At 38.9% G+C, this 20743-nt stretch overlaps 1 protein-coding gene across 3 annotated transcripts in view; it reads left to right on the forward strand.

Moving 5' to 3' along the window:
* Nucleotides 1-20743, forward strand: part of gria1a (glutamate receptor, ionotropic, AMPA 1a) — a 145851-nt gene that overhangs the window by 72188 nt on the left and 52920 nt on the right. For all 3 annotated transcript variants that reach the window (XM_053682145.1, XM_017475174.3, XM_017475178.3), the window contains 6 exons: nucleotides 8872-9030; nucleotides 9157-9324; nucleotides 10739-10843; nucleotides 11145-11255; nucleotides 14781-14987; nucleotides 16093-16517. In XM_053682145.1, coding sequence (XP_053538120.1) covers nucleotides 8872-9030; nucleotides 9157-9324; nucleotides 10739-10843; nucleotides 11145-11255; nucleotides 14781-14987; nucleotides 16093-16517 — 1175 coding nt within the window. The remainder of the gene's footprint in view (nucleotides 1-8871; nucleotides 9031-9156; nucleotides 9325-10738; nucleotides 10844-11144; nucleotides 11256-14780; nucleotides 14988-16092; nucleotides 16518-20743) is intronic.

A 20743-nucleotide genomic window follows, 5' to 3' on the forward strand; every position in this document is an offset into this window, starting at 1 on the left:
TATGCAAGTTGATGAATTGGCTGAAGAGATTAATGTAGCTAGTTCAGTCTCTCTAAGCAGAGCAAAACACTCTAAACATTGATCTGATATTGCTACATTGTCATGTAATGGGTTTGTTATAGTACTGTCCGGTTTTAATTTAATGGCCTGTATTTCATGTCTAATATTTTCAACCTTATCAATGAAAATTTCATGAAATCTTCACTGCTATGTAATGATTGAGTGTTTCTCTCTGTAGTGGTGTTATTCCTAGTTAATTTTGCTACTGTGTTGAAAAGGAATCTAGAATTGTTTTTGTTGTCTCCTATTAAGGTAGAGAAATAGATTTTTCTAGCATCGCCAAGAGATTTCCTATATTTCAGTAGGCTCTCCTTCCATGCTGTTTGAAATATCACCAGTTTGGTTTGACGCCATTTACGTTCTAATTGTCGAGTTGTCCGTTTTAAGGTTCGCGTTTGATCGTTATACCAGGGTGCTAATTTTTTTTTCTCTAATTATTTTCCTTTTGAGTGGAGCCACTCTATCTAGCGTGTAGCGGAGTGTTGACTCCAAGCTTTCAGTCGCATGATCGAGTTCTATGGGATCTGACAGTGATCCAAATCTAATTGATGTTTCTGCGAGGTTATTTATGAAGCTCGGTGCAGTAGCTGATGTGTAGGTACGTTTTACGCGGTAGCGACTATATATGCACCAGTGCTAATGAGCCAAAATGTGAAAAACGTGATATAAGACATGTGACTAGGTGTAATGACTGATGGGAATTGTAGTCTCTAGTCCTTCTCCAATATTACATGACAGTAGGTAACAGTTATGACAGTTGTATGTGTTAAACTATGATAATGGATATGTCTGGGAGTTTTTGATTTTTATATGTACCTGACAAAGATCATAACTCTACTCCATGTATGATCACCAGAATTTGATTCTGACTTTGTGTTCTTTGAGCCAGATCTGTAGGGTAGTGCCAACATAGGCCAGTGCCATCATCCGTTAAGGTAGCATTACTTGCTTGAAGCTTATGAATACCAACATCTTAATTTTTTATCTGGGGACATTTTTGTTATTGGATACACCAAACTCAACTAAAATTTGTAACATAGGGTTTAGATACTTTAGAATGGGGGTACTTGCGAGGCAGTTCTGCAATGCCAAAAAGTCAGCTACCACTGATTCGCTTTAGGGCTTTAGGGGGGGCCTTTTAGCAGGGAGATAAAGGGAAATAGCTACAGAGCTGAAATTAATATGCGGTAAAAACCAAAACTTTAGCTGCAATACTTAGCTACCATGTTTGTCAGGTTCCAAAGGCATTGGGCTATCAAAAAATTGTTATTTCACTAGCACTGAGTTCTGTATGGATACCTGGATTAAAAACTCCTTCCTTATGACCGGAACCCTGCAATGGTTGGCGATGTCAAGGGCTATGTATACTCAAATATTCTCGAGCAGAAGAACTTCATCCATTGCTTATGTTTTGGGAAGTTCACCTTACAATCTATGGTGCAGTCTTGCGGTTCTTCAGTTCTGTTTTACTAAATACCTTAGCTAAATTGTAGTATACCTGAATATAAATCTGATCTCCTTCAATTCCAGAGAGGTGTTATGTTATCCAAGCATCAAGTTTCAATCCATGGCAAGCCAGTATGCACTGAGCAAATTATTTTCAGAACAAGCACAGTCACTGACTGGGGTGGAAGGTCCTGAGGGTGTGAAGAACAGTCGGGGGATGACCATGGGGGATAAAGTTATGAAGATTAGACTATGTAAATCCATCTCTCTCACAGTGACTACAGCCATGGATCACACATATGTAATTCAACACTGCTGTTAAGAAGTTGGGAACCCAGGTTGCAAGCCCATGGGATACTGTATTCCAGAGCCATGTTGCCAAGCTGATTAGATCAATCACAGAGGGATTAAAAACAGATCACCAGCAACCTCTGCAGACATGCTGTCTGTTTTTCCTCTCTATTAAATTCTCAGACTTTGCTAAGGCTAAGTACTGACATTTGTTTGATGAGCAACCTTAAGTAAATGAAAAAGATTAGCATTTTTAGATTTAGATTACACTGCCCAAACTGTTTTTTTTTTAAGCTCCAGCCTAAAACCTATCCTTGTGTTCTAAAGCCTTCTCCACTATGCTGCCCCCAAGATTTGATAGAAATCAGATGAGCTCCTTTCATTATCTTTATAAAGTAACTGTGTAGCAGCACAGCTTAGTTACAGACTTGAATACAAGTGTGAACAACAGACAGCAGTTCAAAATCAACAATCATAGTAAAAACAACAGGAAATTAGTATAAGCTACTAATTTTCTGTTTAAGTAGAATATATGGGTCAAGTATAACTTTGGTATGGATGCACAGCCTGCACAATCAAAGTTAAAGTTTTTTATTTGTCATTTGCACAGTTGATGCATGGAAAACTGCACAGTGAAAATCTTGTGGAAGCCTAACTCATACTGTATAACATGTACTGTACTAAACAAAATATACAAATACAAATACAAAAAATACACAGCACAAAAAATAAACTTTCAGTATAAATGAATACCCCAAATAGACAAGATTGTACTTACATGCATAGGATATATAATGGGATAAATAAAATAGTGATTTAAGTGTAAGATTTTAATGCAATTCTATGGATATATGGAAAAAAAAAGTGAAAAAGAACACACAAAAAACTGTGTTCACTAAAAAAGTGTTAACATTGTTTAAAATGGAAATATTCAAGTCTGGAAGGGCCTCCATTGCAGGGCACCAAGTGCACATGCATTCACACACTTATTTACAGTGCATCCGGAAAGTATTCACAGCGCTTCACTTTTTCCACATTTTGTTATGTTACAGCCTTATTACAAAATGGATTAAATTAATTATTTTCCTCAAAATTCTACAAACAATACCCATAATGACAACGTGAAAGAAGTTCGTTTGAAATCTTTGCAAATTTATAAAAAAATAAAAACCAAAAAAGCACATGTACAAGTATTCACAACCTTTGCCATGACACTTAAAATTGAGCTCAGGTGCATCCTGTTGCCACTGATCATCCTTTAGATGTTTCTACAACTTGATTGGAGTCCACCTGTTTTAAATTCAGTTGATTGGACATGATTTGGAAAGGCACACACCTGTGTGTATATATAAGGTCCCACAGTTAACAATGCATGTCAGAGCACAAACCAAGCCATGAAGTCCAAGGAATTGTTTGTAGACCTCTGAGACAGGATTGTATCGAGGAACAGAACGGCACAGAAATATCTCTGCAGCATTGAAGGTCCCAATGAGCACAGTGGCCTCCATTATCTGTAAATGGAAGAAGTTTGGAACCACCAGGACTCTTCCTAAAGCTGGCTGCCCGGACAAACTGAGCAATCGGGGGAGAAGGGCCTTAGTCAGGGAGGTGAAGAAAAACCCGATGGTCACTCTTACAGAGCTCCAGCCTGTCTCTGTGGAGAGAGGAGAACCTTCCAGAAGAACAACCATCGCTGCAGCACTCCACCAATCAGGCCTGTATGGTAGAGTGGCCAGACGGAAGACACTCCTCAGTAAAAGGCACATGACAGCCCGTCTGGAGCTGTCAAAAGGCGCCTGAAGGACTCTCAGACCAAGACCAAGACAAAGATTGAACTCTTTGGCCTGAATAGCAAGCATCATGTCTGGAGGAAACCAGGCACCAGTGATCATCTGGCCAATACCATCCCTACAGTGAAGCATGGTGGTGGAAGCATCATGCTGTGGGGATGTTTTTCAGCGACAGGAACTGGGAGACTAGTCAGGATCGAGGGAAAGATGAATGCAGCAATGTACAGAGATCCTTGATGAAAACCTGCTCCAGAGCACGCTGGACCTCAGACTAAGTGCACAGCCAAGATAACAAAGGAGTGGCTACAGGACAACTCTGTGAATGTCCTTGAGTGGCCCAGCCAGAGCCCAGACTTGAACCCGATTGAACATCTCTGGAGAGATCTGAAAATGGCTGTGCACCGACATTCCCCATCCAACCTGATAGAGCTTGAGAGGTCCTGCAAAGAAGAATGGGAGAAACTGTCCAAAAATAGGTGTGCCAAGCTTGTAGCATCATACTCAAAAAGACTTGAGGCTGTAATTGGTGCCAAAGGTGCTTCAACAAAGTATTGAGCAAAGGCTGTGAATACTTATGTACATGTGCTTTTTAAAAAAAAAAAAAAAAAAAAAAGTTTAAATAAATTTGCAAAGATTTCAAACAAACTTCTTTCACGTTGTCATTATGGGGTATTGTACAATTTTGAGGAAAATAATGAATTTTTAATCCATTTTTGAATAAGGCTGTAACATAACAAAATGTGGAAAAAGTGAAGCGCTGTGAATACTTTATGGATGCACTGTATATCTAGGTAGCCAATTAAACGACTGGCATGCTTTTTGGAGGCTATAGGAAACTGGAGAACCCCCAAGAAATCCATACAGACTCGGGGAACCATGTACAGAAACTCCAAGCAAACCTTGGACTCAGGATTTACACTGGGGACCCTGGATCTGTGAGGCAGCAATACTACCTGCTGTTTCACCTTCAGCAAAACGTGCTTTAGAAATGCTTTCAGTATGTAATGGTCTTAATTGTATTAAAATAATGACAGGGTCACCATGGGGAACGTAAGGGATTTGTGACACCTATGAATAACTAGCTGGCTTACGTGATGAAATTTATAAAAAAAAATTATATTGTAGATATTTTATTGTTTTTTTTAAATCAGTATGTTATTCTGTTATTCTCTGCATTGTAACTGATCACCTGATTCAGGTAGGTTACAAATTCATAAAAATATTTTTGTTTTGTTTGTTATCATCAAGAAAATCAGACCCTACCTCACCGAACAGGCTTCACAGACACTAGTCCAGGCTCTTGTTATCTCAAAACTGGACTACTGCAACACACTACTCTCGGGCCTCTCGGCCAGCTCCATCAACCCCTTCAAATGATTCAGAATGCAGCAGCATGCCTCGTCTTCAATCAGCCCAAGAGAACCCATGCGCACCCCTCTTCATCTCCCTCCACTGACTTCCTGTAGCCACCCACATCAAATTCAATTCACCTCAGTGGTGGAATGAACTTCCAACCTCAATCCAGACCGTAGAATCTCTCACCATCTTCAAAAAACCCACCTAAACAAGCTAAAAACCCATCTCTTCCGTGAACTCCTAACCAACCCATAAAAAAAATAAAAATAAAAATGAATTACTCTGGCACTTACACCTCTACTCTGCACACTTTGCTTCTTCTGGAACTCAATTAATGGATCTTGTATGGTAGCACTACTTGTATTGTTCTCTGCTTGATATATTGCTTTACTTGTATTTTCTCATTTGTAAGTCGCTTTGGATAAAAGCATCAGCTAAATGGATAAATGTAAATGTAAATGGGATGAGATAAATACACTGTATGGCCAAAATATTATGGACATCTGACCATCACACCCATATGTGGGCCTTCCCCAAACCTTTGTCACAAATTAGCACCACAGAGCACACAATTTTCTACACTCTTTGTATGCTGTAGCATTAAGATTTCCCCTTCACTGGAACTAAGATGCTGAGCCCAAACCTGTTCTAGCATGACAGTGCTCCTGTGCACAAAGTGAGGTCCATAAAGACATGGTTTCACAAGGTTGGTGTGGAAGATCTGGTCTGCACAGAGCCTTGACCTCAACCCCACTGAAAACTTTTGTGACGAATTAGAAGACTGACTGTGCACCAGGCCTCTTCATCTGACATCAGTGCCTGACCTCACTAATGCTCATTAGACTGAATGGGCACAAATCCTCACAGCCACATTCTAAAATACAAGGGAAAAGTCTTCCCTGAAGAGTGGAGATTATTATAACTATATAAGTTACAACTATATTATTATATAAGGTGTGTGTGTGTGGGGGGGTACTAAATCTATAATGGGATGTTCACATATGGGTATGATTGGTTATGTGTCCTGATATTTTTTGCCAATATAATGTACACTGATCAGCCATAACATTACAACCACCGACTTCTTGAGCATCAGAATTGGACCATAGACCAGTTGAAGAAGGTGGCCTGGTCTGATGAATAATGTTTGTTTGTTTTTTACATAATGTGGATGACCCGGTGTGTATGTGTCACTTACCTGGGAAAGAGATAGCACCAGAATGCACTATGGGAAGAAAGCAAGCCGACAGAGGCAGTGTGATGCTGTTCACAATGTTCTGCTGGGAAAACTTGGGTCCTGGCATTCATGTGAAGGTTATATTGACATGTATCACCTATCTAAACATTTTTGCAGTCCAAGTACACCCCTTCAAGGCAACGGTATTCCTGAATGGCAGGGGCCTCTTGTGGCAGGATAATGCACCTTGCCATACTGCAAAAATGGTTCAAGAATGGTTTGAGGAACATGACAGAATTCAAGATGTTGATCTGGTCTCCAAATTCCCCAGAGCTCAGTCCGATCGAGCATCTGTGGGATGTGCTGGACAAAGAATTACGATCCATGGAGGCCCCACCTCACAACTTACAAGACTCTGCTGATAACATCTTGGTGCCAGATACCACAGCATACTTTCAGATGTCTTGTTGAGTCCATGCCACGATAGTTCATAGCTCTTTGGCAGCACAAGGGGCACCTACACAATATTAGGCAGGTGGTTTTAATTTTATGGCTGATCTGTGTATGTCCATGCACAAAGCCAGGTTGTAAGAAATGGCACAGGAATTCCAGTGCTGCGTATGAAAAATAACAGGAATGTACTGTTGTGGTATTGTGCTTTTGCCAAGAGGGAGTCTCAGCAGATGGGAACACATGCAATTTTGGACCAAAGTGGTTTGAAAATGCCTTGCGCCCTGTTGTGCTATTAATTCACAACTAGACCAAAGTCAACGCTTTTGTTCATGCACACTGTCAGTATTTTGGGAACAAGAGCATACAATGAAAGGCACCTGATAGCCACTGTAAAATGTGGATTATAATCATTGATGCTTTGGAGATGTTTTGTTGTTCAGGAGCTCTTGCGAAGGCTGATGGAATCATGCATTTCAGGATCATTCAGCCTGAAATCTGGTTTCCTTTACTAAGAGGTTTATACTTGGGCATAGCTAGAACTTCCAACAAGACAATGAGACAAAAATACATCCAAATCAACACTGAAGTGGTTAAAGTGCTTAAACACAAAATTAAGTTTTGCACATTTCAGTCTCTGTATTTGAACCCTACTGAAAAACTGCTGTCTTAATTGGAGAGGGACATTCACATGCACAAACCTAACAAAATGAACAAATTTAAAATTATCTGAGTGGAGAGTGGATGACAAGTGTTTCTGACATTAGACATTTCAGGAAGATACTCTGCTAAGATAAGTTCCCTTTCAAAGGGAAGTCCATGTTACATTAGCTCAACACTGTGGGAAGTGCCCTCAGCCTCTCCTCAGCCTCTGAGAAGCGTCTGAAGGTAGCTCTTCTGCTCTCCCTGATATCTCTCAAGCGAGTAGGAGATCTGCAAGCTCTCTCTGTTTCCCCTTCCTGCCTTGACTTTACTCCTGGATTAGCCAAGGCCTTCCTGTATCCTAGGCCAGATTATATTCCTAAAGTGCCTACATCCACTGCCCAGCCAGTAGTGTTGCAGGTTTTCTGCCCTCCTCCGTTCCTCACACCGGAACAAGAGAAATTGCACGGACTGTGTCCAGTAAGGGCTCTTTGTACTTGTGTCCACCACTCTGGCCAGTGGCGTAAGTCGGACCAGCTGCTGGTCTGCTTTGGCTGCAACAGTAGAAGTGATACTGTGTTGAAGCAGTGTATCTCTAATTTGACAGTGGAAGCAATCTCTATCACTTATGAGGCACACAGTCTTGCTGCACCTCTGGGCATAAGGGCTCATTCCACTATGGGGGTCACCTACTCAAAGGCTTTGTCCAAAGGGGTATCTTTACAAGATGTGTGTGCTGCAGCGGGGTGGTCTATGCCACACATATTCATTCAATTGTACAGCCTGGATATATACGTTCCGCCCGGGCTCGAGTATCTTGCAGTGACACTCGGGCTCAGATATTTTTTAACAGGCCACCCCTTCAGTATGACAGAGTGGGTATTCTCGTTCCCACAGCATTGAGCTAACGCAATGTGGAGTTCCCTTTAAAGGGAACGTCTGGATTACACATGTAACCCTGTTCCCTAAGAAGGGAACGAGATGTTGCGTAGCTTTGTCATACAGGGGCATGTCTGTGAGTCGTGTCTTTGTTCAGATAATAGAGCCTGATGGCGCGGTTCACAGGTGCCGTTTATATATCACGCGATACGCTTAATTGCCACGTCACCTGATCACGGCAGGCCTATAAATAGGCATGATGTTACACAAATTTCAGATGCTGGTCACGCATGAGGGTGTTTCCCACAGCATTGAGCTAATGCAATGTCTCGTTCCCTTATCAGGGAACAGAGTTACATGCGTAACCCAGAACGTTCTACTATTCTCTCCATGATATCACAAAATATTTTGTAGGGGATATCAGTATTTTGTAGAAGTATATAATCAATTAAATACCTTGTATTTTACAGAAAACATGTATCTTTATGTTTGAGCTCAAAATATTACTAATTGCATACATGGGGTTGTGTTGTTGTTGCTTTTTTCATATAGGGTACCAATTATTCAGGTGGGCACTACATATGGAACAATTGCAATGAATGTTTATGCTTAGTATTTGAGGGTGCTTTCTTATTCTTAAATTGATGATCCGCTGTTATTTTCAGCAAAGTATTTTAAGGATTGTGTGTGGTCTTTTCCTATATAAGCTAGAGTTTATATTATTATACATGGATTTATCTATATGTTTTGGGACTTCTCTGCCATTATGCTCTTTTCTAGGGCTTTTTGGACATTGACCTGACTGACTTTAAGAAAGGGGAGGCTAATGTGACAGGCTTCCAGATTGTGAACTATGCGGATCCAGGTGTTAGCAGAATAGTTCAGCAGTGGATGGACTTTGACAATAAAGATTCCAAAGTTCCAAAGAAAGGACTCAAGGTAAACACCCTGTGTGCACCTGCCATGCCATACAAATTCATGTTCTTATTAACAAGGATGAAGAATACACACATACATGTTTATGAATTAAACATTTATGTTTTTGTTCTCTTTCTGTGTTTCCAGTACACTGGAGCGCTCACGTATGATGGTGTTAAAGTGATGTCTACAGCTTTTCAGAATCTCCGCAGGCAGAGGATTGACATATCACGGCGTGGCAATGCTGGTGAATGCCTCGCAAACCCACCAGCCCCCTGGGGCCAGGGCATTGACATTCAGAGAGCTTTACAGCAGGTACACTACTCTGAGAGGACTGTATGCAAATATTCTTGCTTGCTAATGCATGCACACACACACACACACACACAAAGAGAAAAACACATACAGACCCAGAGATACACAAACTACATAATATGCATGACTGCCATAGGTTCAAATATAGTCTGAGAAGCTTGAATAGATTATGAAACAACATGCACCGCAATTCTGTCTCATAAAATCCATGTTGACTGGCCAATGAGTATGTCACAATCAAATGTGACATAGCCGATAGTATACAAATAAAGTTTTTATGTACGTCATAATGGCATATGAAATCATTCACAAATTTACAGCGAAAAGAATGAACAGCAGGCTCCTGCTAGCCTACAGTTTTATATGACTATGCTGATTTATAAAATATGCTATATGGCCAAATGTTTATGGACACCTGACAATCACATATGTGCTTTTAGAACATCCTACTGCAGATTAACCTCCACTCTTCTGGGAAGGCCTTCCATTAGATTTTGAAACATGGCTGTGGGGATTTGCCCGTTAAACCACAAGAGCATTAGTAAGGTTGGGCACTGATGTAAGGCGAGGAGGCCTGGGGTCCAGTCCGCATTCCAAATTTTTCAAAAAGTGTTCAGTGGGGTTGTGGACAGGGCTCCGTGAAGAACACTCAAGTTATTCCACTCCAACATTGGCAAACCATGTCTTCATGGACCTCGCTTTGTGCACAGGCGCATTGTCTTGCTGGTATGGGCCCCTTAGTTCCAGTAAAGGAAAACTGTAAAGCTACAGCGTACAAATATAACACTGTGCTGCTAACGTTGTGACAAAAGTTTGGGGGAAGCCCACATATGGGTGTGATGGTCAGGTGTCCACAGACCTTTGGCCATATATTGTACAAACACAAAATATACAAGTTATGTTACATGATCTGTCAAGAAAGCTTATTTTCTGTTATGACTTTCCTTGGGGAAACAATCTGCAACTCTCTAAGGTCTCTTCATACAGAAAATAAATAAAATATTGAATTTGGGATCACATATATTTTCTGTTATAAAAAAAAAATGTTTGTGTGAGGAAGTCCCCAAGTCTGTGGTGTAATCAGAGTGTTCCAGGCAGAGGTAGACTCAAACACTTGCCTGAGGCTGATGTGAGTGCATTAAACTGGACTAAGGGAGTTGAGCCCATCTTCTCAAACACACACACACTACTGAGCCTGGGGTTCAACTGGGTCAATTAACCCCGTCATTCAGTTTGAAAGATGTACTGTACACATGGAAAGAAGCAATGGCCAAGAAGTATACCTCTCAGACTCAGAAATAGAGCAAAGGAAAGAAGGAAGAATGGAAGGGTGCAAGAAAAAGAATAGTTGCATAGTAGCTTGCAATGTTTTATATTTGTATAACTAAAGCAGGCTCTTGGGTTTCTGTCTTAGGTTCGGATTGAAGGAGTAACTGGACACATCCAGTTTAATGAGAAAGGCCGGCGAATCAACTACACCATCAGTGTGATGGAACTGAAGGCCACAGGGCCAAAGAAAGTAAGTACAGACATTTTGACCATAGAATTACTATAGAACAGCTGTATCAGACAACATACCTAAAATGATCATGTGGTAATTTAAGCTATATTTTATGTATTGATTAGAGAAGAGGGCAGCTAAATGGCTGTCTACAGTATAACATGAAAATCCCTTGCAAACATCATATTCACGGCTATAATGTTATCATGTTTGAAGGTTTAATAAATTAATCACTGAGCACTGCACATGTAAATTATTGTTTCCTTTTGGACATTTTGAAGGGTTAATCATAGCACTCATCACTTTTATTTGGTTTCAGGTAGGATACTGGAATGAGGATGAGAAATTTGTGAGCACAGCAGCCTACATGTCTGGAAGTAACGACACCTATGGATTTCAGAACCACACATACATCGTCACTACCATCTTGGTATGGTCTCAGAATAGCCTCTTTGCTTGATCTTAATGTAAATAAGAATTTAGAACCTAAGGCATGGTACTATGGATAAAAATAAAAATATTCATTTTGCAATAAATGTTTAGTGTTTCTAAATATTAACGATGCATTGCTGTGTTGCTTAATAGAAGAACATTGTTCTATTATTTATTTTCATTTATGGAAAAAAAAAGGATGCATGGTTTCACTTCTGCAAGCAAACTGCTACTCTGGATGTGTGAATGAGACATCACTGCTTCTCCCACAGCAGAATATTTTCATCTTATTCTTAAAGGCCAGTCTGGGATTGAATTCCCAGGAGTACTCAGAAATTCATTTTCCTCCACTGGCCCCTCTGTTCTGCTATCCTGGGTGGGAGTCCTTTGGGTTGTTTTAGTAAGGTTTTACAGGGCTTTTGATCAAACCTTTGATATGTGGCCTGACCATCTCTTCTTCATCTGGGCAAAAGACTGTGCGTATAGGCTGGTGTGCTGTTAGAGAAATAGGGAAGTGGAAAAAGTCCATTCAATTCAATTTTATTTGTATAGCGCTTTTTACAATGGACACTGTCTCAAAGCAGCTTTACAGAAACATGTAAACACAGGATACAGATTTTAAGTGTGTGAATTTATCTCTATTGAGCAAGCCGGTGGTGATGGTGGCAAGGAAAAACTCCTTAAGATGATATGAGGAAGAAACCTTGAGAGGAACCAGTCTCAGAAGGGATCCCATCCTCATCTGGGTAACAATGGATAGTGTGAAAGTAAAAGAAAGTTCATTATGGTTTTTACATGAAGTCTTTGTTGAACTAGTCCACTGTTCACTAAAGGAGACCTGAGTGCAAAATTGTATTTGATAATTGCAGTCCCAAGGCCATAGTTGCAACCATAGTCCCAGCAACCACAACGACAATGTCCATGTGGAATTGAGGTCAAAATCCATTTCATGCTACTTCAAGTGGTACCATCCTAAGCAATCTCCAGGCTATAGCCTCCACTTGATGAGAGCTTCATCCGGAGCTAGGGCATCTGGATGGATCAGGCAGGTAGGGAGTGCAGAAAGGGTCAGGATCACTGGCATCTCCATAAATCATGTGTGGCTCGACAGAAGGAGAGAGGGAGAGGGAGGAGAAGAGAAGGAGAGATCATTAGGTATGTTTACTATCCCGTGATGGATAAGACTGTGTACTTTGTGTAAAAGAAAGTCTATTTATGGTAAGCTTGAGTAAACAAATACGTTTTCAGCCTAGATTTAAACACAGAGACTGTGTCTGAGTCCTGAACACTAATTGGAAGGCTGTTCCATAACTGTGTTGCTTTGTAAGAGAAAGCTCTTCACCCTGCTGTAGCCTTCGCTATTCGAGGTAACAGCCTGCACCTTTTGATCTGAGTAGGCGTGGTGGGTCATAGAAGAACAAAAGTTCGCTTAGATACTGTGGCGAGACACCATTTAGTAGAGTAATAGTAGTATTTTATAATCAATGTGAAATTTCACTGGGAGCCAGTGCAGTGTGGATAAGATCGGGGTGATGTGGTCATATTTTCTGGTTCTAGTAAGGACTCTTGCAGCTGCATTCTGGACTAACTGGAGCTTATTTATGCCTCTACTGGAACATCCAGACAGTAAGGCATTACAGTAATCTAGCCTAGAGGGGATGAAAGCATGAAGTAATATTTCCGCATCATGTAGTGACATTATATTTTTATCTTAGCAATGTTTCTGAGATGAAAGAAGACTATCGTAGTAATACTATCTACATGAGTGTCAAATGAAAGACTGGGGTCAATAAACACACCAAGGTCTTTTACTGCTTCATATGACAAAATGGAAAGACCATCTAGAGTTACTATGTAATCAGAAAGCTTACTTCTAGCTACATGTGGTCCTAGTACAAGTACTTCTATCTTGTCCAAATTAAGTAAAAACAAGCTAAAAAGCATCCAATGTCTAATGTCCTTTACACATTCCTCAACTTTATTAAGCTGCTGTGTGTTGTCTGGCTTTGCTGAATCATACATTTGTGTGTCATGAGCATAACAGTGGAAGCTAATTCCATGTTTATGAATAATTTGATCTAGAGGTAGCAGATATAGAGTAAAAAGCAGTGGGCCAAAAACAGAACCTTGTAGAACACAAATTTAACCTCAGTATGCTTGGAGAAGTCGGCATAAAAAAGGGGGGCTAGATGACTAGAGACAGAAAACAGTTTGAAAATATACAGTATGTTATACAATAAAAGGGCTAGTTTAGGTTTTTCATCTCTATGGAACTTGTTTATTTTTTCATTCATCTTGCACCAGTGTTTCTTGGGTTGGTACTAGATTAACTGGACCACTGGCAAGGATAAAGCAGTTGCTGAAGATTCATTCATTCATTTGTCTTCAGTTACAACTTTATCCTGTTCAGGTGACAGTGGATCCAGTGCCAATCCTGGTAACACTGGTTGCAAGGTGGGAGAATTCAACCTGGATGGGATGGCAGTCCATCAGTGGGCATTTCACACACTTACATTTTCACATTAATTTATACCAGGCAGCAATTTACCTTAGGCAGTTCAGCTATTGGGATTTGTAAAGAAACCCACGCTGATGCGAAAAGTACAAGTGTAATTGCACACAGATGGTAACCCAAGCTGTGGATCTGGCAGCAACACTACCCTGCTAATAGATTGTGTCTTCAACCAAAAGGCTTACTTGAATCTTTTTCAATTGTAAGCATAGAAAGTGCATAGTTTAGTGTGAAAATGCGTACAGAAAATGTATAGTTAGTGTAAACAGTGAATATTGTATTTTGTACTATGAACACTGTGCTTGTTGAACATCCCTTTCCAAAACCATGGCCATTAATATGGAATTGGTCCCCCTTTGCTGCATTAAAAGACTCCACTCTGGGAAGGCTGGGAAGGCTTTCCATTAGATTTTGGTGGCTGTGAGGATTTGTACATTCAGTTACAAGAGCATTTGTGAGGTCATGTACTGATGTTGGGTGAAAAGCCCTGAAATGCAGTCTATGTTATACAAAGGTGTTCAGTGTCGTTGAAGTCAGGGCTCTGTGTTCTTCCACACCAACCTTGGCGAACCATGTTTTTAATGGAACATGTTTTTATGGAACGTTCATGGAACATGTTTGGGCCTTTAAGTTCCAGTGAAGGAAGTGTTAATGCTACAGTATACATAGACATTCCAAATTTGTGGCAACAATTTGGGGAAGTCCTACATATGGGTGTGATGGTCAGGTGTCCACATACGTTTAGCCATATACACATATATAAGACATCACACACTTGGGGCTATCCCCAAGCAGAATCACATCAATTTCAACCCAGTCCTTTTTTTTGCCTTTTTGTAAGACATAAGCCCAGGTTAAGCTGGACCAGCTGAAAATAAGTCACTGTATGCAGTAACATGGCTCAACTCTGATTTGGTAATAATATTAATTTGTTAAGCATATAGACAGCAACACTGATTCAAGCTATTATAACATGATGGCAGAAATGGTACTCATTTTTATCTATTGCAGGAATCTCCATACGTGATGTTAAAGAAGAATCATGAAAAGCTTCTAGGAAATGATAAGTATGAAGGCTACTGTGTTGAACTGGCAGCAGAAATAGCCAAGCATGTGGGATACCAGTACAAACTCAAGATTGTTGCCGATGGGAAGTATGGAGCCAGGGATCCAGAGACAAAGATGTGGAATGGGATGGTTGGGGAACTGGTTTACGGAGTAAGTAATCAGTTTTTTATTTTGCCCATTTAAGCCTACTTTTTTTTTTTTTTTTTTAAACATATCGCTTTGATTCTCATTATTCATCACTGCCATTAAATAATTCATATTCAGCAACATGATTATTAATGTGTTTAGAAGACCATTACACATCTGTTATGGCCAAGATCATTTTATGGTGTGGCCAATAAATTATTTATTTATTTCTTCAAAAGCATTGACTCAGTTGAATGAACTCCCTTTAGAAGTGTTTTGAAGAAGAGAGGCTGGAGGCTGGAGGAGAGGTTAGAGTAGATCTTTATGTTCTCAGAAAAACAGCCTCACAGCCTACATTTTCTTTGATAATATTTTCTGCATCAGTGTGTGGCTTTATAATTTGTAAGTCTCATAAGAAATGGATTTAGAATAAAGGACAAATATTTTTAATTAAGGCTCCATTTTGCATTGAAGGAGTACATCTCTCATTGTTGTTGTTTTGTCTATTTTTAAGATGTGTATCAGGGATTGAAAGGCTCTGTTCAAGCATTTGCAACTGAATTCATATAATTATTATGTTGTAAATAATAATAATAATTAGAAAACAGATCATTTCAGTTCTAAAATCTAATTGGCTGAGCCACATTTGAAGCCTTTGTAAAATCTTTGAGGTACCTGTGACCACATCACAATAATGCAAAAGAGCCAATAAACACTATTACATGACAGCCATTGTTGTGTTCATAGAATGCTTAAACTTTGTCTGTTATATTGCTTAGCAACCAAAGCTTAATATTAACAGACTACATTGCATGGCCGTAGAATTGTTTGTTGTAAATATTCTAATAATATATGTAATTAATTATTGAACATTTGATTTTATCATGTTGTTTTTATCACCATTTTCTAAAAGCAATAAGCCACTTTACGTCATGCTTAACACCCTTATACTTGATAAAATCACTGTAATGCACACGATGTCATGGCTTATTGCATTATTATTTTTCTGTGAAAAAACCCTGTGTGCTCCTGAATATGATTCTCTCATAATATTCCCAAGTGTATTTTTTATTATAATTCGGAATTGGCTTATATTAAGCTTCTGAACTTTCTTGTCTTATTACTTCAGAAAGCCGATGTTGCAGTGGCACCACTGACCATAACGTTGGTGAGAGAGGAAGTCATTGACTTCTCCAAACCCTTCATGAGCTTGGGTATTTCAATTATGATCAAGAAGCCCACCAAGTCCAAACCAGGAGTCTTCTCTTTTCTTGACCCACTGGCCTATGAGATTTGGATGTGTATTGTGTTTGCCTACATTGGCGTGAGTGTAGTACTCTTTCTGGTCAGCCGCTTCAGCCCATATGAGTGGCATGCTGAGGACTGTGAGGAAAGTGAAGAGGCCAATACCAACCAGGCTGCATTCTTGTCAGGCCAGAATACACAGAATCAGTCCCATCTGAACCAGGAGCAGACAAATGAATTTGGCATCTTCAACAGCCTCTGGTTCTCACTAGGCGCTTTCATGCAGCAAGGCTGCGACATCTCACCCAGGTATGAGATTTCTGGTAATTACTTACTAGGCTAATCTGTGTGCTTTTGATTGATAGTAAAGTGTGTATGGACTAAGAGAATGCATCTAAAACCATATGATGCTTTGTTGATATTCGGCCCTTATTCATAAATGTTTGAGTAAAATTGGGTGTAAATATTTGCGAAAGCCAAACCAAAGAAAAAATTTATGCTGGATTAACAAAAGTTTTCTTTGTATTCACATGTATACTGTATGTTGATGAATGGCAAACACCTGCAAATTACCGCCCTTGTGCACGTCACAGCCGATTCGTGTTTGACCCCACAAAACTCCATAAAAGGCCACGATCCCACAGAGTAAAACACAAAATGGCCAAAAAAAGAGAATTACTCTGAGGCAGAAGTACTTTTGACTCACACATACAAGAGTAAAAAAATATTATTTAGCAGCTTATCCAGCAGAATGGCAACACCAAAATGGAGAGAATTGTTTTAACTTCCAATGGGTAAGATGTAAGACTTATTTTCTCCTATAATGAGTTTACCAGGGCCATGCTTTGAATTTCATAGATAAAAGCTGCAGAAGTGTTGTACAAGATACAGGACAGTGCATAGGAGTGTTTCCTGGACCTTAAAGGTCACCAATTAAAAGTCTAATTAGCCTGGGTAAAATTAGCAACATGAAGTGAATGGCTCTAGAAGAGCAGAGGGAGTTGTGGCAGTGGCAGCAGGGCTATGAAAATGGAATGCCAGTGCCAAAACCCATTAGCCTTTACTAGTAGGGCCTTAAAGTGCCCCTATTATACTTTTTCAGATATTACCTTTCATGTAGAGTTTATAAAGCACTATATATGTATTTATATGTGTATATACATCTATATGTATATATGTAATCTACCTATATATATATATATATATATATATATATATATATATATATATATATATATATATATATATATAATGTATGTATATATGTGTGTCTTTATTTATGCATATTAATGCATATGCATATATATATATATATATATATATATATATATATATATATATATATATATATATATATATATATATACAGTATCTCACAAAAGTGAGTACACCCCTGACATTTTTGTAAATATTTGATTATATCTTTTAATGTGACAACACTGAAGAAATAACACTTTGCTACAATGTAAAGTAGTGAGTGTACAGCTTGTATAACATTGTAAATTTGCTGTCCCCTCAAAATAACTCAACACACAGCCATTAATGTCTAAACTGCTGGCAACAAAAGTGAGTACACCCCTAAGTGAAAATGTCCAAATTGGGACCAAAGTGTCAATATTTTGTGTGGACACCATTATTTTCTACCACTGCCTTAACCCTCTTGGGCATGGAGTTCACCAGAGCTTCACAGGTTGCCACTGGAGTCCCCTTCCACTCCTCCATGACGACATCACGGAACTGGTGGATGTTAGAGACCTTGTGCTCCTCCACCTTCCATTTGAGGATGCCCCTCATTTGATAATAAAACATATTATCAAATATTTACAAAAATGTGAGGGGTGTACTCACTTTTGTGAGATACTGTATATATGAATGTATATATATATATGTATATGTATATATGTATGTAGTCTTTCATATAGCTGTTTGTGAATGTAAAACGTCTGCAAGGTTTCAAAAATCAAAGTGCACGACAAATGGAGTTATTGTCTCCCAAAAGAAAACCAATTCGCCCTCAAACAATACAGTTGTAGTTGCATCCTGAAACTACATACAAACGTACCACTGTTCTGTCCTGTTCTCATCATGCTTGTGATCTATCACTAAAAGCACTAAAACTGGACTTAGGCTCAAATAGATAAGGAAAACCGACATTATTACTGAGCTGGAATATGGAAATGGATGTTTCTTTTTTGACATGCGCTGTAAGCAATAGACCAATCATAACAGACTGGGACATCTGACCAATCTCAGCAGAGTAGGCTCTCTGAAAGGAGGAGTTTAGAGTAAATGGATCCTTGAGTCAATTGTTTGTGACACCAAGAAAAAGAGGTGATGCTGCAATGTGAATTATGAGAAACTTACAATGTTTTAAATTTTTTTTTTTTTATTTTTTTTTTTTTACCTTGGATACCTATTGTATGATACCTCTAAAATAAAATTAGGCACTTTTAATATAGCAAATATGGACAGTCTAAAACACTATGGGTGGGTTGCACCAATAAGGATTAATCTTTAACTCTAGATTAAACAAAGGTTTTTCTAATAATTCTATTGCACCAAACTTTAAACCTTGTTTAAAAATAAGCAGTTTACATTAACGTGATGGTTTACATTTAAACCATCATGTTTATCCTGGATTTAATTTCATAATAAACCAGGATTAAGTATAAACTTGTAAAATCTGAGTTTAAAGTGATGGAGCAACATTTTTTCATTTTCTCAACCTGTATTGGTTATGCAAATGAGCAGTTAATAATGGCAGTTGAATTTTTTTATTTTTTTTAAATTCAAAGTTTAAAGTTCACAATCTCTTACATTGTTGCTGTTTAGTTACACTGGAGAATTCATATATTCCCATGTTTATGAAATCCACATGCACTTCCACAATGTTGTCAATGGCGAATCCATCATGATTGAGAAAATTAATCATAAATGAAGGTTTTAATCGCAGGTTAGAATTCTAATCCCCAATTTGTTAATCTGTGTTTAAAATTAAGTGGTGCAACACATCTCGATTTAAAATAAAGCCCAGATCAGCAAATCCTAGATTAGCGCTAAACTGTGCTTAATTTAATCCTTATTGGTGCAACCCACCCAATCTCTGAAGAACCTCAGTTCTTTGTCAGTATTGCTACATGGAGTTGTGTTATCTAAAGTGGTTTATTATCATAGGTCAATGTCTTTTATAGTTAATTACAGATTTCTAATCCACCATGCAGTCCAACTACTAGGTAACTAGGGATTTCTAAAGTGCCTCATAAACTAAGGATCATTTATGTGCCTGTGGTTAATATTTAGTTTGTTTAGTGATATTTAGCAGTTGGCTGTCTGTATCAGTTGGCTGGCTGTCTGTGTCTGAGTTGAGTAATTTAATCAATGTTATATTGATTTCTGTTTTTGCTTGTGTCAGACTAATTACAAGAGTAATAATTGGTCAATATATAATATCATGACACAATTGATTATTGTAATTTTGATTTCACCTGCCTTCTTTCTCACATGCCTCACTATTTCAGCTTCAAGGATTTTGACATTCATATCAGTACATCTTTGCACAAAGGAAAAGTAGCCAATATATGCCTCTCCCCCTGGAGGAATCTCAGAGCTGCAATAAGAATTGATTGTGTGTTCTTGCTATTGGAACTGAAATGTCAGCAGTTGGGAGGGGGTGAAGAAGACTTTAATTACATTTGTTTTTTGTTCTTTTCCGGTTGTGACTTATTTGCCAGCAAGTGGAACCAACAGTTTCACTTGCTGTGATGGTGTGATGGTGACCTGTTCTTTTTTTGGTACAGTGTGTCATCAATACATGTGTTGTGGTCCGACACAGACCAGACACATTGTTGTGACAACATCAACATATCACCACTGCTTAGCAAAAGTACCAAACTTCTGGATTCGAGATGGGGAATATGAGCTCTCATAGGCTGTGAGGTGAGGGCTAGTGCAATGGTAACACTTGGTCTGGCATCTGTCCTTGCCAGATGCTATTTATTTTCTCCAAAAGCACTGTTTACTGTCAGAGATGCTCAAATGTCAGGCCTGTCAGTCATGGCCGTCTCTGAATCAGGCCCAATGCATGCCAGGCTCTCTATTTTCCCTTATCGCCCCACACGTATTTTGTCTTCCTTTACCAGAATCTCAGTTTGGACTCTCTTTTTTTTTTTTTTTTTTTAAGTCAAATGTGCCCTTTGAATATTTGACTACTTTTAAATTTCTTTTTGTAACCTTCTTTGCTTTATTTTAGATCTTCCTATGACCAGCATGTTGTAATCTTCTGCCTCCACTGATTATCATGCTCATCTACTACAGTGCTGTGAAAAAGTATTTTGGTTTTCCTGATTTCTTCTGTTTTCTGATTTTTTTTCTCCTATTTTTTTTTTTCAAGAATTAACAAAAATCCAATATAAAACAAAGGCAACCTGACTTAACACAAAATACAGTTTTTAAATTATATTGTTACTTATTGAAGCAAAAAAAAGTTATCCAATACCAGCTGGGCCTATGTGAAAATGTATTTGCCTCCTTAGTTA

This window comes from Ictalurus punctatus, chromosome 8 (genome assembly GCF_001660625.3).
Source record: "Ictalurus punctatus breed USDA103 chromosome 8, Coco_2.0, whole genome shotgun sequence".
Taxonomy (NCBI): Eukaryota; Metazoa; Chordata; class Actinopteri; order Siluriformes; family Ictaluridae; genus Ictalurus; species Ictalurus punctatus.